Below are 18126 nucleotides of genomic sequence, written 5' to 3'. Positions count from 1 at the left end.
CAGTAAGGAGTGGCAATGGCGGCGCACCGTCAACATGGTCTGCATGTTGAAAATGAAGGGCATCTTATGGATTTCATTGATTTTCGGCTTTGCTGAGGTGCTTTGTAATGTTGGATGTTTCTTTTAATCTCAGGGTCATGTTCGAAGAAAAAGTAGTACTCCCTCTGGTTCTTTTTGACTCGAATTTAGTACAAAGTTGTACTAAATCCGAGTCAATTAAAAGAGACCGGAGGGGGTACATCTTTTAACTTAGATATTGCACATATAAGCTATAAGGATTGCTATAGGTGACATTGCATTGTTTTATAGCATGTTGTTGGCTTAAAAAGTGCAAACGGAGGCCAAGTTACATGTAGCCCTTTATTTTTAAAATTTTGAAAATCGTAGTTTTAATTTAAAAAAAAATTGAAAGAAAAATCTTGGATGTAACCAATAATGGAATTTACAAACATGCAAAATCTCATATGAAATTCTTAGTACTTCAGGCTACGCGGAAATAGCTAATGTGTGGATCTATTGAATATTGCACATTTCAAAAATATAAAACTTGTCAGATTTTGTTATTTTGTGTACCCCACAATACTAAGAATTTCACATTGAGATTTTGGACGTTTGTAGATTCTGTAATTGGCTACATCGAGAATTTTTTTATTTTTTAAAAAAACTATTAAATATGATTTTAAAAATTTCGAAAATAAAGAACTACATGTAGCTCGGCCTCCATTTGTCCACTCTCGTTGTTGCATATACAAAAACATGCTTTAAGGACTATACTGCTAATGTTGAAACAAGTTCATCCTTCCATATTAACCATCTATGACCTTATTTTATCTTATTTTTGAAACAGGGGCAAAAACGTTGCCCCAATTTATTAATTAACGAGAAGTTTTACAAGAAATAAAAGCATACAACCGGCACACATGCACGGCATGATATCACTCTCCCGATATTATTTCACTCAACTTCTTAATGTCCGCGATCACCCACAAGTGGGCTTCACTCTTAATTCTATCTAGCACAACCGTAGGGGGGCATGCTTGTTGTTGAATACTCATGCATTTCTTTCATTCCCTACCTCCCAAGAAGCAAGTAAGGTGATACATGTAAACCCAGATAAATGCAACGGTTAATATGGAACGACGGTAGTACAAACCAATTCATGATGATAACCGTGTGATTTCTATTTTCAGAGACACCGGCGAAACGGAACAGGCAACACAACTGCTGTAGCAAAGTAAGCAACACAATTTATACGGTCGCTGCATCAAATCAGCCGATTCTGAACCCATATTCTTCAACTGTTTCTTCACACCACTAGCTTGTCCATCCAGATGATGCATCTCAGGCTCTTTCCCTGCACGAGCAGGTCGAAGGCCGTATTAATGTCATGCAGGGCTACTTCGTGCGTGATCAGCTTCTCCAGCTCCAGCTCCTGCATTCATACAAGCACTACTGAGCATATGTTTTCGAGTTCATTCTAATCGATATCATCTGAAAGACTGAAACACACACAAATATGACCTTGTTCATGCATTTCTCGGCCAGGATTGGGATGTCAGTCTTGGGTTTGATACCCCCGAAGAGCGATCCCATGACGCACTTGCCGAATAGAAACTCTATGGACGGCAGGCAGATCGGCTTGCCATCCTTCTCAATCCCCAGGATGACCGTCTTGCCCTTACCCTGCGACGGAGACAACACACCGATGCCATTATTCTCAAATCTGAAGCGGTTTACAGTTTTCATCTGAAAAGCGACACCTGCATCGCGGTGGAAGGGTCAGAGAGACCTGTTTAGCGCTTCTGAAGGCATCGATCATCACCGCCGCGACACCGATGCACTCGAAGCAGTAGTCGGCGCCACCATCCGTCATCTTAGTGATCACCTAAAGTTCAGCAACATTTAGTTAGGACATGCATCGATGAGTTAGTCAGATAGAGTATATACTGTCGCCTGTCGGTAACGCTGCCTTTTGCCGTTCTTGAACCAAATTATTCTGGGGCCTGGTCCTTTACCTCGATGACTGAACTCTCGCCGAGTTCTGACGGGTTGACAAAATCTGTCACGCCGAACATTTTCCCTGCAGTGGACAGTAATTTGTTTTTTTCCTTCAGTCTTGAAAGTAATCAAAAGGATTTCCCTGGCTCGTTGCTGGCAAAAATTAAAATTAATTAAGACTTGCCAAGTTCCTGTTTCGCAGGGTTCAGATCAACACCGACGATCTTCGTTGCTCCGCACATCTTCGCACCTTGTGCCACCTGAACATCGAAAAGGTGGTCACCGCAGCAAGTTCAGCACCAATCAACTGGAATCTAAAATTCGAGGATCATTCGTCACAGGCAGCAGCTTACCGCCAACCCGACGGCTCCCAGCCCGAAGATAACCACCGAAGATCCAGGTTCCACCTTGGCCAACCTCCATGCAGCTCCTACACCTGACATTCGATTCCAGGATGCACTATCAGTTTCCACCACTGGCGGAGCTCCTTTGGGGCCAACCTGGGCCATGGCCCGCCCAGCTTTTCTGCAAAAAAAATTCCAACCCCTATGCATCTAAGGTCCAGCCCGCCAACACTCGTTGCCTCTCTTCCTTCAACAATCCGCTCACGCTGTGTGTCTGTACTCTGGTCCTTTGGACAGAAACATGGCCCTAGAAGCTCATCGCTGGGTTCTGAAATTGGACAGAATAGAGGGAAAATCAGGGGGAAGTGGTGGAGCAGAGGAGACACAGCAGCGTCACGCTGCCGCTGGCAGCCGAGAGTCGGTCAGGGGGTCTCCGCAGGCAACCCACCATGGCCGCACTTCAGGGTCGCAGCGGTTTTGCTGCCTACAAAGTGCGACCAGAGCCAGGACCAAATCGATCCCCTTTCTTATCCAATTCCCTGCATAAGTTACTAGTTAATCTTATTTATCTCCAAATTTTTAGCTATTCATTGTTCATGGAGTAGCAATTCATAGCATTTGTTGTTCACTAAACTGGGCATCCGTTCTTCAGTTTTGTAACTTGCAACAGCCAACAGCAGTGGGAAAGGCCACTCAAAGAAGAATAAATTATGTATTGAAGCGAAAGGGACGAGACAATAGAAATTGAAGACACTTCAGCAGCAGCGAATGATGTTTTACCCTTGCTTGAACAATTTTTTTGTTTTTTTTTCAGCCTGGCCCGCCCAACAAAAAATTTCAAGCTCCGCCACTGGTTTCCACTCCAAGATATAAGTGCCGTTCGAGGCTGCGTCGCGCGTGGCAATTAATCTACTAGTAGCTAGTTGAAGGCTCACCGGTGCCGGCGCCGCAGCTGAGGAGGCAGGCGAGCTTGGGCGGTACGTCCGGGTGGACCTTGACGACCTGGTTGACGTCGACGACGGTGTACTGGCTGAAGCTGGAGACGGCGAGGAAGTCGTGCAGCGGTTCGCCCTGGGCGTCCCTGAACCTGGTGGTGCCGTCGCGCCGCATCCCCGGGCCGACGGCGAACGGCACCGAGGAGCACATATTGTTCCCCGCCGACGCGCAGCTGGAGCAGGTGTCGCACTGCCCCAGGAACGTCGGCACCACCGTGTCGCCCACCGCGAACTCCTCGACGTGTTCCCCGACGCTCTCCACCACCCTGCACCGACTAGATTTGGTTACCGGTTGGAATACCGCGGTTACCGGCCGGTAACCGGAATTCTCAGCCCCCTCCAGTAAATGAATTTATCGGCCAAAAAATTTCGGTCTATTCAAATTTAGTTTGAATTTAGGCTGATTGGTTAGCCAACCTAAATCGTACGTGTTTCCTCTCCACTATAACCCCATGCCCCAACTCATTGTTCGAATCTTTCACTTACTTCTCCTCAAAATCTTATTTTAAAAAATATTTAGATATTTTTCAGTTTAAAATTCAAATTTTGTTTGAGAATTTCGTCCGGTATTTAAACGGTTATCGCCGGTAACCGTGGTTACCGGAAATCTCAGCCCCCTCTGAGATTTTTTTCAAACCGGTACCCAAAACCTTAGTCCCATTCAGGCACAGAAATGACTTCGTTGCAAAATATGGCTCGAGAAGTGACTTACCCGTAGGCCTCGTGGCCTAGGATCCTTGGAAACAGTGGTGGTATCACAAAATCTTCCTACGAATTTGAAAGTAATCGAGTTAGTGAACAAGTAGTATGAACAGCACTTCTGAATACATCTTCCGACGTGAAGACGCTAGCGTGTGCGTACCTTGACGCGCCAGAACGTGAGGTCGGTGTGGCAGAGCGAGGTGCAGATGATCTTGACGCGGATCTCGTAGGCCTTGGGTGGATCCACGACGATCTCCTCGACGACGAGCGGCGCGCCGTTGGCTCTGCACACCGCCGCTGCATCGATGGAGTAAGAATTAACTAAGCATCGGTAGAACAAGAACAGCTCGAGCATGCCGACGAGAATGGCATTGGTTAGAGACTAACCCTAGCTGTTACTCCCTCGAAACTTCTCAAGTTTGTTAACATTTAGATGTATCTAGGTGAGCATCTAGATTCTAGCTACATCGAAATTTAAATAAAATCAAAACAAGTTTTATGAGATTAAGGGAGTACTGTCGATTCCCTCTAATTACCTTTGCAATGGATAGGGGTGTGGCCCTGATCCGCCATCGAGCCTTGAGACTTTTTTTTTTTTTTTTGGAAGTGTCGAGCCTTGAGACTGATTCACGAGCCACAAGTACCAAGCCAGCAGTAGTACTTGTAGGTGCAGACCGGCCGCAGTGCGACAGATCAAACTGAATGGCCATGGAATTGAGTTGCTCCGTTATTATCTGTTCTATCGAACTTCCTTGTTCTGGGCCCAAGACAGCTAGCTGACGCCGACAGTCCTGAAAGATAAACAGAAGTCGTCTATGCGGCAACGTCATTTTGCGTTAATTGCTTGATTACGAAATGATGAATTTATGTGACTACAGTGATGATAAGCCATTCCAATAGCATCAGTGAAGGAGCGACAAAGAAAGAAGATGGGAGCAATTTACGGAAGTCAGCATAAGCTGCTCCTTGCCTGAATGCAGACAGTGAGACAGTTCGTGCATTGGACGCAATGTGTGATGGCAATCGGTGCACCGAATATGGTACGCAGTGACCTTCGGGAGCTTTTGCCATGATTTTTCTCGGCTGCCTGGTTTCAGCCTGCCCAGCGGCCCTTCTAGGCTTCTACATCTAACTAGGATTTGTGCTTGTATAAAGAATTGGACAAACTTAAGGTAAGCTCGAATACTGGTGAGCTGGGTCAGTCCCCACTCCGAGCTAAAGAAACCTTAAGCCCATGGGACAGTTTGTAGCCAAGTTCTCTCGGCCCAGTTAAACCATGTGGCGTATGGGTTGTGTTGTTTGGGCCATACTTAAGCCCATTGTTTACCGATATTAAAGATTCCGAATAATCCGTAACACAACCGACGCTTTGGCCGAGTGGTTAAGGCGTGTGCCTGCTAAGTACATGGGGTTTCCCCGCGAGAGTTCGAATCTCTCAGGCGTCGTTCACTTTTTGATTTTTTTCCAAATTTATTGTTTCCCTGTTTCCAACTGTGTAAAAGCTAAAAGTTGTTTGGTTGAAACAACTGCAGAATTGTGGAGTTGATAAGAACGTACTGTTATACTTGTGATTGACGGTACAACACCTATATGTACACTAGTATCATACATGTAAATGCCAATTTGGAGATTGAAATCATCATTGTTTGATGATGCTTTTTTTCAAAATATAAATTTGCACCCGATTCATGGATGGCAAGATTTTGTTTTAGTTTATTCCAAACATTAATATATCTCCAATCACATTCAAACACTGAGACGTGAGAATTAAAATAAAATATGTTGCACAATTCTCCACATTAGCACGTTGTCACATCTTCACATGACCACGTCGAGATACATATGATCAACTAATGATCTTTACCTTGCCATAATACGTATCTGTCTACTCGCTTCCGTCTAGTCGCTCTGCACTGGAACACTTTCCCCGCCCTCCAAGTCCCAAGCAGAGAGCATGTACGCCATTGATGACTTCATGTAGCACCGTTCTAGCTCGTGCACTCCCACCATGTCCGGACAGATGTTTTCCAGGATCTATTCCAGCGTCAGCACCACAACCATGGCCAGGACACCAGGTACACCTCCATCTCCGCCACAGAGAAGAACCTCGAGGGGAGGAGCGAAGCAGTTCCGAGGACGAACGGCTTCCTTGAAGCTGGCGTCACGGAAAATAACCTCGTCGAGCCATGGAAGGGACGGAGGCCAGGGTGTGATCGAAGCCAGAGGGGCGGCAGCGGGAAGGCATACGCAGCCGCACGCGCGAGTATGGGCGGCGCGACTTCTGTCGAAGGATATCGGAGTCGTGCAGGGCCTGCAAGGGGCGTCGCGCCATTCTGACCGAGGTCTCTCTTGGAGGTGCTGCGTGCAGCTCGGCAGGGAAGGAGGCGTAGCAGCAGTGGAGGACGGCCGGAAGGACGGCGGCCTCTGGCGGACCGGCCGGAGGAGCGTGGCGGCCTTCTTTCTCCGGCGATTCGTGTGCAAAGGGGAAAACTGCTGCTTCGCATCGTGCAGATGGAGAAAAGAAGCCCCAACCGGTACGATTTGCCAGTGGCAGTGGGTAATTTCCATCAAAAATTAGAATCTCACCGCGTAGAAGCTGGGGTCTCCCTGATGCGAAAATTACATTAGCAGAAGCAGCTGCGTTTGTAGAATCGGCTATGGGAATTTACCCGTTTGGTTGACGTTCAGCTTTTCCACGTAGAAGTTGGTTCTACAAGCTGAACCAAACACACCCTAATGTAGAGTAGTTGCCCTTCCCCCTAAATAGAAATACGGTATAAAAATATTTTATGGCTTCGATACTACACTTCTATGGGGAAAAAAACTAGGATACAACATGGGACATAACACTTTTTCTAAAAAATGGAAAAGGCGGGACATATCTCTCAATCTAAAGTGTGGATGCGTCCAAGGTGTGCGCGCCAACTTATTGACTAGTAAAATGTGCACGTGCAACGCACGATTAAAATTCTCATAAGCACAAAAATATAAGTATATTTAGTTACAAAATATTACAATTCAACCTCACTTCGAAGCAAAACTGAAAAAAAAAAAACTAAGCAATTGTAAATTTGTAACACCGCTCATTCTGTGATTAAGACCCACTTTTTATACGATTAAGAATATCTCATTCTAAGTAAAGAAAAGAGATCACAACAGTGCCAAAGAAACAAGGAAACGGGTCAAACTCAAAAATTGGAAGTGCACGCATACAGTTCGTTGTACGATAAGCAGAAGTCTGTTTTCTACACGTCCAAGAGGCTAATGCTACCAATCTAGCAAAGGAAACCACCAAATTTATTTACCCTCAAACACTCTTCCATTTCTTTCTTTCCATGGATGACAAGATGTGATTCAGGTGTAATTTAGCTCTTCTTCACATCATTGGGGCGAATATCAGATAGCGTCATCCACCAATCACGTTTCCAGACATTCTCCAACATCACTTGCTGAATCCAGGGTTAGATTTTTAAGTCATATGTTGAATAAGCTGGGTAGATCTTGTTTGAGGTGAGCGCCCAACTAACTTCATCAGGGGTGTTTATTAACACAACAACATCCACAAGCTCCGATAGCTTGATGAATTGATCCAACTAATCCTGGATATTGACACCTGCAGAATTTCCACTTCGTCAGTTATACACATACTATATATCCAACTAACATGACATCATTCGGGTAAAACATGTAACAAAACTGAGTAGAAGATACAGGTAAATAGTCAATACTGTAAATAGTTCATGGATCTCCACAGAATTAGTGGTAATATCTGAGGGCCCCTTTGGAGAACAATTGTATATACATGGTTAATCGACATATAAGTAAATCTTCAAATAGCATCACATAGTTCTTACTCTTGTACAAGTGTTAAGATCCACATGTTAAGATAAAAAACCATATAAAAAGACAACCTCTTAAAGAATTAGTATATCATATTATCGTTAGAAATTGGGAATTGGAAATGTCTCATCTTCATATGTTGGCTACATTTGGAAACCCTTTAGACCTATTATTCTGGGGAATAAAAACAAGAAAACCCTTCTTTATCTGAATCTAACATGCTGTGATATTGCACAGAACATTAAATTATTCAGTGAACACCAGATCATGAGTCATGAGATCAAACATGCACAAGGCAGTCATGACTCCTTGCGAGCTGCTAGGACGTGGATGTGAATGAAGCTGCTTCCTATGCTGTCCTATAAGAAATCACGTCAATAAAAATACCGAAGTAACCATGAAGAAATTGCTACTTTCAGGTTTGCTGCGTGCATGTATCACCTGCCACATAGAAGGTGCTGAACCAGGAATATCGTGTCCATTAGTCTCACTCCTGCATCCCACCTGAAGTTCTCAAACAGCTAAAATAGCTTTAAAATCTATCCTATTTCCATTTCGATCTAGAAACATCTCCCAAAAGTTTAGCAGTCAATTTTTTATCTTAGCAAAACAAGAAACTATTAACAACAAACAGTTGGGATTTTTTACAACTGGATCAAAGAGGTTGGTCTCTTACACCTGAAATCAAGTCAATGCATACCATATTTCTTCCCATTCCGTGTCTCTTTACTTTGGTTGTTGGTTCCTACTTATCTCTGGTAGAAACAAAATCCCACTAAAATGTGCGAACTGGTAGAACATACGCTCTCCCAGAGTTACAAAGATCTCATTTATTTCAAGAATCTTGCAGGTACGTACCATGAAAAAAATTAATACCTTGAGTGGGTGCTCCCCTGATGCAAGTCACTTCAGTTCCTTCATGTTATGATTCTCCCAATTCACCATTAGAGATATCAGTATTCAGCACCAATGATATTTCCACGCGATGTATGTTGAACATTGATTTCAATATATATCAGAGGTAAACGAATGGCATTGATCTGACCTGTCAGAAATATAAGGCCACAAATGATAGTATACATAGGGGTGGAATCGAGCCGAGCCGAGCCAAACTGTAAATCATATGTCGAAGCAGAAAACTGCAGTATAGCACATCATGAATTATCAGCAAGTGCACTAATCTCAAATGTGATATTTGTAAACATACATGAAGATTTAGTAGACAAATTTTACTGTAAACAGACATGAAGATTTCAGCAGCCAAATATTTACTGTAAACAGACATGGAGATTTCAGTAGCCAAACTTTTACTGTAAACAAACATGAAGATTTTACTGTAAACAAGCATGAATGGATGGGCTGGGGGTGATGTCGCACCTCACATCTGGAGTGATTTCTGAACCGACATATAGTTGGTCACTTGTTTCGCTTCCTCTAAAAAGTAGATGGACCAAATCTGTTACTTTCAAATAAAAATATCTTACTTGACAAATACCTCTATGACAATTTTGCATAGTCTATCGCTTCACCTGCTGCTAATATGTTCAGCGATCTGCACTAAGATTAATTGCATTACTTAATGCAGATATTGTACCTACAGAATAATAAGAACTGATACTTTCATACATTCATTTGAGTTTCACATCAGGTTAGAAATCTTTTAAAAGGCTCATTCATTTGCATGTGGTGTAGGATCAAGTTCATTCAGTAGTTATGCTCTGAGTCAGCTCCTGATCTCCCCCATCAATTGACTTATCTCTACTATTAAGAGCAAACTGGTGAATGCTCGGTGTCACATTTTCAGGATGGACAATAATAGCCCCACGTCACAAAGAAAACGCAACTAACAAAACAACTCCAGCCTCGAGCGGCATGGCACATCTTAATCCATACTTCGCGCTAATTACTAGGCACCATTTTTTTTCCGATTTAACCGAGCTCCCAGAGTGCAGCCTTGTGTGGCCTTAAGATATGCTAATTACTAGGCACGACTGTAATGGTTTCACCAATACTCGTCTCTGTCAATGGAATCTTTTATTCCTTATCTTTGTAATTTGTCAATGGATCAAACTGATATAAATCAGTTCGACGTGAATGATCAAGGATCATTACGGTGTGAAGTTCATTAATTTGAGCTAAGGGGGTAGGTAGCAGATAGCCAGGATAAGTCTAAAGAACTCTTATTAGGTTATCAATCACTTTCTTGTTTCCTTTTTCTGTTCTGTGGATTTTTGCAGCACATAGGAAGCACTCATGTGTTGGATTTTTGTTCATTTATTTTTTTGTTATTCATGGTTTCCACGTGGGCTTTTAATAGCGTCGTGGTGGAGCAAGAGGCTAGAAGCATAGAAGTGATGGGATTTAATATAGATCCATGGTTTTTACCCCCTGAGCTTAGTTCATGCCAATGCCTAATATATCTATCCTCTATCACAAAAAAAAAACTTACTCAAGGCAAGTTTGCTAGGTATGATTTAGAATTTAAAAAGGTGTATGAGAATTGGAGCCACATACACTGCTTTTCTTTCTTGGTTTATTCTAATTATTCATGTCCATCTCACATATAAAGGCATGCAAATATTTACGTTGCATATGGTAATGAGTATTGTACTACCAACTGACTCAGCACACTTCGGTGACTTCGGGAAGTAGGTTGCGGCTTCGGGCAATCATCCCAGAGCGGATGAGGCCGAGCGCAGGGTCGAGGACGGGCTGGAGCAGCAGATCGACTCGGCAGCTGTGTCATACCGGAGGGGAAGAGAACAACCACAACAACGCCTGGCCCAGCATGCCTTGCCGACTCCATTCTCTACCTCGCCTGCTCCGGTCCGCGCTGTTTGTTCCGCACAAAGACTCACCCTAGATCCCATCACATCACCGATCAAGCACAATAGCGCCCGCCGGGCGGAGTCATCTATTCTCCCATCAAAATCAGGTAACCTCTCTTCCTCGCGCATCTCAGCCGGCTCTTACTCTGCTTTTTTTGTATTTAATTTGTATGCAATGAGCCAAGCTCGCTAGATTGATGTAGCTAGCACTCACACATAGAAAAGCTAGCGAGCAAGGTAGATTGTCTAGATGGATATAGTGAACTTATGCATGACACATACCACTTACTAGATCGACTAGATCGATATAGTGAATTTATCAGAAGTGTAAATCAAAATACAAGGAAATGAAAATTTGCTCTATGTCCGTAGCTATGCACACTGGTCAATCTAGCTATATAATTTTGCTTTTTTGTTTCGAAAATTATATTGCGAGATGAATGTTTTATTTTTCACTGCTGTCGGAATTTATCTAGATGGATATATCATTTTTATCTACAAGGGTCTAATGTACCTGAAAGGGTTTGCTCAAATTAGGCTATCAAATTTGTCAACTATCCCAGAAAAACAGAACAACTTGTACGATATTCTTAATTTGTATGTTATTAGTAGTGTGTCTTTTCTGTTTCGAAATTTTATGAGATATTGACTTTTGACTATTTTCTTTGCATAGAATCTATTGCATGTATTTTCAGGAACAATTAAATATTCTTACTGGCGCACTAGGATACTAAGTATTTTACCATAGAGGTAATTTACTTCTAAATATGAACAGACCTACCTTACTTGACAGCTAGGCTTTATGAAGTGTCTTTGAAAGAAATATTTGTTTCTGATGCTTGATGTTGTCTCAGGAGAAATTAGGGGCAACTACATGCAACAAGGGAGCAACACTAGGAGAAGAGCGGAACCAAAAAGTCAGGAAGGTATAGTTCCTATGTAAGAGCTTCAGCCAATGAACGGAAGACATGGGTCGTGTGCCACATCGAGTTACAGAAATAGTCAAAAGTTGCTTGATAGGTCTGTAAGAAAGGATGATAGTTCTTGAATGGAATAAGACTAGAGAGGTTTGCACCGTGTGTGCTTGTGTGTTAGCAAGAGATATATGGGTGACCAATATCACCAAGAATATATTAATATTTATCGGATAATCAGAAACCACGAGAGTGTTTGTCTGAAGTGCTTATAAACTTGTTGAATCCAGTGGGGCTGACTTTCTACATGGACCTTTCGCTTCATTAAAGCAAGACGTGAAATATGACTCCATCCATCGGTTTGGTGGCTACTGAATCAGGTTGAGGGGGAATAAGTCCATGCATGTCAAAATCTGAAACCCCCTTGGATGGGATTAACCGAATATGACATAAGAGGGAATATGAACTGCTGCAAGTTGCCTCTAGAGATGGTAAATGGAAAATAGATGTCAGGGTTTGTAACATAATCACAAGGTTCATGCACTTTCACATGTGTGTTTTATAGTGAAAAATAAGTGTAAATATTTATTAATATTCCATCGCAAAGAATGTTACTTTTAAGTGTTGAGCGTCATCGCACGAACAAAGTTGGAGTGAAATAATGCAAGGAGTCAAGCATCATCATAGGGACAAATGTGGATGTAGAGTGGAGAGAAGAAAAAAGAGTATCAAATATTCAAACATTAATTCTCCAAGGTAGGAGAAGGTACATGGAAAAGAGATGCCAAGGAGGATGGCAACATAGCGGAGAACAATAACAACAACATGCAAAAGATAGAGTGTTGTGGGACTACCTGGTGAGTTCACCGGTAGGGGCTTCAATCGCGGGGATTCAATGATTAGGAAAATGTACGTATACGATGAAGAAATGATGCAATATACGATGTTGCTGGTTGGAAGTAAAAAAAAACATTGGCTCTATAGCCGATAAGAGAATAGATGGACATCCGAGAGGAGGAAGATACCTACATGGAAGAAAAAGATATAATTTAAAAGGTTGTGATGCAGCAAAATTTGTGGGGAATTGATTATAGACTCATTGTTTGTGGTTTTAGTTACCATGTATGATGAATTAAGACGGGTTTATTAGCCTTTTCATATAGGTGGGACCGAGAGAGGGAGTAAATTGATTCTACGACGTGCCACTGTAGATCGGTGGCTGAATGAAGAAACAAGTCTGATACTTGTTTTGTACCATGTATGGATACCATATCAAATAAGGTAGCATTGTGAATCAAAACTTCTTTCATATTGTATTCCTTTAATAAACATTTTTTTATTGATTTGTAAACATTTTACAGAACGTGAGAAAAACAAGGAACTGTTGAGGTTGTACAACATAGCTCTAATAGGACATAATTCTTGAACTAAAAATTCATGCGATAAATTTTGTTCTACCAAATAGTTAATTTTTTTGAGCCGTGGTGAAGCACGGGCATTCAACTAGTTCAAACATAAAAGCCGCCACAGAACATGCATGAATACAGATCGAATATTTCAAGAGAGATTGTTGTGCAGCAGCATGATTGGTTGCCTAAATTGTGGAAGAGTTATATGACACAAAAACACTGACATGATTACCTAAATACTAAATGAATGGCTCTGATATACATAATAGAGGTATATGAACAGTATCCTTGTCAGTGACCTACGAACATATAGCAGAACTTTTTTTTTTGCAGGGAACAACATGCAGAACTTCGTTTGCAAGGATGACATGCTCACATCAATTCCTGTCGGATTGGACCAAAATTTGCATCACTCAAAATTGGATCGTGAAGATGAGGAGAACCTGAAATTCGGCCTAGGCCTCGCCCTTCCAACGTCGTGGGTGGAGCGCGAGTGTAGGCTGCATCGTGGACCAGGTGGAGAGGCGGCATCGGCAGGCGGAGGTCATCCCAGCTGGGATAGCTTGTCGGATGGAAGGAACATAGTGAGAAGGTGGGATCACAGACTGTTGCCGCCGTTGGGTAAGCCACGGGGGTCGCTGATAGGAAGCAAGACAAGGTGCGATTCAGGCGCCGCGACATGGATGGCTCCATCGCGCGGAAGAGATAGCGTCGCAGGCAGGCCACGGCACGCATGGAACAATGGTGTCGAGTGCAGAGGAGGCGGCGGGGCAAAGGGAGTTGCCTGAAAATGATGGGGAGATCGTGATCTAGGTCCCTTTTTTGACACGATTGTGGTCCATGAAGTTTATTTCCTCAGGAGTTGTTGCGTTAAGTGTGTGTTCGGTTTGGGGATGGGGTGGAATGGAACCATTCCATTCCACTGGCACGGAACCGTTCCATCCCTGTGTTCGATTTGGACAAAAAAAATTGTCACGGAACGGTTCCATCCTTATGTTCGGTTTTGGAATGGGATGAGAATGGAATGAAATGGGTGAGATAATCACCCGATTAATTATTCTCAACTCGATTAATTATTTGCTAAATTTGATTAAGTAGTGCTAAACTTGATTAATTATTGCTAAACTTAATTAATCAGTGTGTGACAGTCACCCGTTCCACCTCATCCGGCCAAATTGGAGGAACCACTTCATTCCGGATCTAGAGGGAATATTCTATTTGGAGGAACCACTTCATTCCATTCCAATTTGCAACCGAACGCAGGAACGAGCTCTGGGTGCGTAACGGTTCCATTCCGTTCCACCCCATCCCAAACCGAACACACCCTAAATTTTGGGTGGGAGAATGGATGGGTGTAAGCAGTTTGATGAAAACGTATGAACGGCTCAGATCCTATTTTTTCTACGGCACTACGTGCCTTTATAAGTAGTAGAGATAGAGATTAATGTACCCACGAGATCAAAACCTCACGTTGAACGCCGTGATGATAAACACCAAGAGCGTGCGTGCCCGTCGTTTTCGTAGTCCCGTTCCTACCCATATGAATGGACGGTTCTGCCCTTGTCCGGTCAAAGACAAGCTTTCGGTCAAAGCAGCAGCTTCCCGTGCGTGCTGTCGTTATTATTTTAAAAATCAGCCGGAAAGCGACTGGAGTTTAAAGAAAACAACCACCAGATTACACATTCACATAGAGGCTAATCGCCTACTCGTCGCAATCTCTCGGGACTCGTCTTTACGTACGCTTCTCGCCCCACTTTTTCACGACACATCTTTTCTTCTCCTCAAGCGTCGTAGGATGGAATTGGAATGGATAGGTTGCTGAGAGCATCTCCACGCGTCCCCCAAACGACGTTCGGCAATAGCGCCGAATTTTCGTTTGGGGGACATCCGGACGAAATTTTCGTTTGGAGAAGGTCCATTTTCTAGCCACGTCCCCCAAACGCGACCTCCAAACAAAAAGCAAGTGTAAAAACTGTGTCCGGCGTCCCCGATGGAGACTCTATACACATGGGATGGGCTAGGGACGCCGGACAATATTTGAGGGATTTGGGGGACGCTTTGGGGGACGCGACTGGAGATGCTCTGATGTTCCTTCTCCTTCGAGTGCTCTTTTTGGGTCCGTGGTCCAGCGTGCAGATTGTGTGATTGCTTCTTTCTGGGGCAATGCACCTTCGGCTTCCGCGGCGTGCTGCTTCTGCTTGCTTTGTTGCCACTCATCAATCTCAATCGTGTGCTTCATATCTTCACCGTGTGATTACGACATGTAGTATGTGCCACTACAGTCTACTACAGGAAACGAAATGTCCAATGTGCAAAACAACTAGTCACAATTCTGAACCTGATCTATGTACAGTAACATCCCCGGTTCTATGCGGTGCTGCCTGGCTCGATTTTCCTAGGCTCGACTTTTTAAACAGAATGATCATCACTCGTCAGCAAGCCCCTTGGCATTTTTTTTTTTTGCATCATGCGAGGGTGTAATATTTTTGGACGATGACATGGTGTCCCACTTTTTGTTTTGACTATCGTTTAAGGCATTGTATGTAGTATATAAAACGCGAAATCAATATTGTGAGCATATTTTCAAGAGAAATCTAAACCTATGATTTACAAGTTCTCGATCCAGACATTTAAACCGATATTAGTAATCAAAATATTTAAATTTTCATTTAAGATTGTGTCCGAATTCTAAGACATCACCAACTACCTCCGTTCTTGAATGCTACCTCCATTTCGATGAATAAGGCGCACGCGTATTTTAAAACGAACTTTGACCGAAAAGAATTAAGCAATAATTTTTTGATTATTTTGTATGTCATTAGTACAGATGGATTTGTATTGAAATACACTTTCTAACGATGTTTATTTTACACCAAGTTTATATTTAGAATAATTATTGGTCAAAGAAAAAACACGAAAACAAGGGCGCCTTATTCACTGAATTGGAGGTAGTATTGTCAACATATTTTCCGAGACAAATCTAAACATATGATTTACAAGTTCTCAATAGAAAAAAAAGACATTTCAAAATATATTCATAGTCAAAAGATTTAAATTTTTGTTTAAGATGTGTACAAATTCTAAAACATCATAAACTACCTCCGTTCTTGATTACAAGGTCAATACCAAAAATACAATTTTCATCCATGTAAGGGCAGTATCTTTTACCGATGACTTGGTTCTAAGGGACTGACTAGTCCATTGAGAAACCCCCCCCCCCCCCCCCACCCACACACACACAACACTACATTGTATCGAAGCTAGGTTCTTCCTCCTAATCACCGCTACCATTGTTCTACCACTATATCACCAACTTCGAATCTAGTTGTTAACAACAATAGTTGCATATTAGTCACCCTAGGCGACGCGGGTTGCACCCCGTTGTCTATCTTGGTGGTGTCCACCTCATACTGCAAGGCGCGTCGTGTGAGGCTTGGTTGCTCTGCTCTAGTAGTGGGGATCTCAAGAAGATAGTTAGAATGGTGCAGTTGATCATGTGGGTAGCAGGAGAATAAGTTAGGGATGTTGGATTTAGGGCCAGAGATAAACTAGAGGTCGATGATCACCTCTTATCTGGTCAGAGATGGGCAAATGCTAATGTGACGTAGGAACTCGTTCGTCCTTGTTGTGGAGGTGATGGTTGTAGCTATGTTGTAGTTGTTCTTGATTGTAGGGGAAAATAGAGGTGCAACTAGAGACTTTTGAGCTAGGGTGTGGAATCCTGAGGTATCAAGTGGAGGTACAAGTGGAGGTTTCTTTGGTGTGAATGGGAAGACTCGGTTTTATGAGGAGCATGTGTTGCAAGAGAGCATGAGTCTCAGTTAGTGTCTCACTAGATTCTACAATATTCTAGTGTATAAGTTTAGATGGAAGCCTAAGTTGAGCTACATATAAGAGGATGTGGAGGTCCAAGGAACTAGTCTATCCATAAAATTTCTCCAAAAATACAACTAGTGAAGTCAAGATCATTACATGTAGTTATGTCATCATGAGACAAAGCTATGGCAGGTGCCTACCGCTTGCCCATGCACCAAGGGCCAATAAACTATGTCAACATCAAACCATATTGGCAAGAGTGTCCACAGAACGAGTGAAACCCACTCGAAAAGGCACAAACAAACTTGTAGCAAGGAGTACTGCTCAAACTTCCTGATTGATGTTGTCAAACCACATGCATGATGTTGATCGAAATGAGGTCGTACGAGCACGGGAACTCCCTTGGTTTAGGAAGGCACATGAGCGTGAGCGCTACTATGGAAGTGCCACTAGCATTGCACTATGTAGGTACCTGTGCATGCAGGTGAGGCATGATCGACCCTCGATAGCTTACGAGTCTACATTCATCCATGGCCAATATAATTTTCTTCATAGTTACCCTTACAGCCAAACTCGTGGCATGTGTGTCCACAAATCCTAACTTGACTTGATGAGAGATACATTCTCGCACTCTAACATCATGGAAGAATGATTTCATGGAAGGGGTTAAGGGAATGAAGAGAAGATACAACGAAGTACACTATAATTACTACATCACGACAAAGGGAGGAAATGAGATGTACTACCTAAAATATCAAAGGACCTACTTAAGTCGTGTGGGTGGCGATCTTATGGTTCTTAAGAAATCTTTAAACAAGGTGATCAAACGGAATAATACTCCTCCTCGTGCCAAAATACATGTGGTGTAACTTTAGTCAAAGTCAAAGTTTTTTTTTTGTAGATTTTCATTTTTTGCACAATCAGGGATCGTTTGATTCATATGATTTGTATATAAATTGTGTAGGATTTGAATACTATGGAAAAAATTCTACATAGGTTGTTTAATTTATTGGGACATATTTTATAGAAAATAAGTCTATAGAAATTTTATGTAAATTCTATAGGACAAAACATTATATAATACATCATGGAAAGTTTATCTGCTACAGTCAAACACACTTCATATGCTCATATGATTTAAATAGGCATGACATCACAATCATATTTTTTTATATTCCTATGATTTTCCTACCGTATGGTTGGCAGTTTTATACACATGCGTGAATGAACTTAAAAGGAATTGATTTGTGATTAAAATGTATACTCTATCTATTCGGAAT

At 42.5% G+C, this 18126-nt stretch overlaps 1 protein-coding gene and 1 non-coding gene across 2 annotated transcripts; one reads left to right on the top strand and one right to left on the bottom strand.

Moving 5' to 3' along the window:
- Window positions 1–1037: 1037 nt before the first annotated feature.
- LOC127297048 (alcohol dehydrogenase-like 2) lies at window positions 1038–4785 on the bottom strand. The gene is made up of 10 exons (XM_051327298.2): window positions 4576–4785; window positions 4200–4336; window positions 4050–4105; window positions 3278–3603; window positions 2352–2434; window positions 2183–2258; window positions 2016–2080; window positions 1790–1885; window positions 1522–1683; window positions 1038–1432 (listed from the first exon to the last, which is right to left on the bottom strand). The coding sequence occupies exons 1-10, from the start codon at window positions 4610–4612 to the stop codon at window positions 1307–1309; spliced, it is 1164 nt and encodes a 387-aa protein (XP_051183258.1). The 5' UTR covers window positions 4613–4785; the 3' UTR covers window positions 1038–1306.
- A 617-nt stretch (window positions 4786–5402) lies between these two features.
- On the top strand, window positions 5403–5484 carry TRNAS-GCU (transfer RNA serine (anticodon GCU)). Its single transcript has one exon. It is a non-coding gene; the product is annotated as a tRNA-Ser (tRNA).
- Window positions 5485–18126: the final 12642 nt, after the last annotated feature.

Source organism: Lolium perenne, chromosome 4, assembly GCF_019359855.2.
Source record: "Lolium perenne isolate Kyuss_39 chromosome 4, Kyuss_2.0, whole genome shotgun sequence".
In the NCBI taxonomy this organism is placed as follows: domain Eukaryota; kingdom Viridiplantae; phylum Streptophyta; class Magnoliopsida; order Poales; family Poaceae; genus Lolium; species Lolium perenne.
The sequence above is the reverse complement of the archived record's forward strand: the minus strand, read 5'-3'. Positions and strand labels throughout refer to the sequence as shown.

Bases quoted from the DNA above. Each gene is read 5' to 3' on its own strand.
- LOC127297048 (XM_051327298.2), bottom strand. From the start codon at position 4,612: ATGGCGGATCAGGGCCACACCCCTATCCATTGCAAAG. The intron at 4,337-4,575 runs GTAATTAGAGGG...CCATCGATGCAG, and splicing joins CACCCCTATCCATTGCAAAG to CGGCGGTGTGCAGAGCCAAC. The intron at 1,684-1,789 runs GTCTCTCTGACC...TCTCCGTCGCAG, and splicing joins CCTTCAGAAGCGCTAAACAG to GGTAAGGGCAAGACGGTCAT.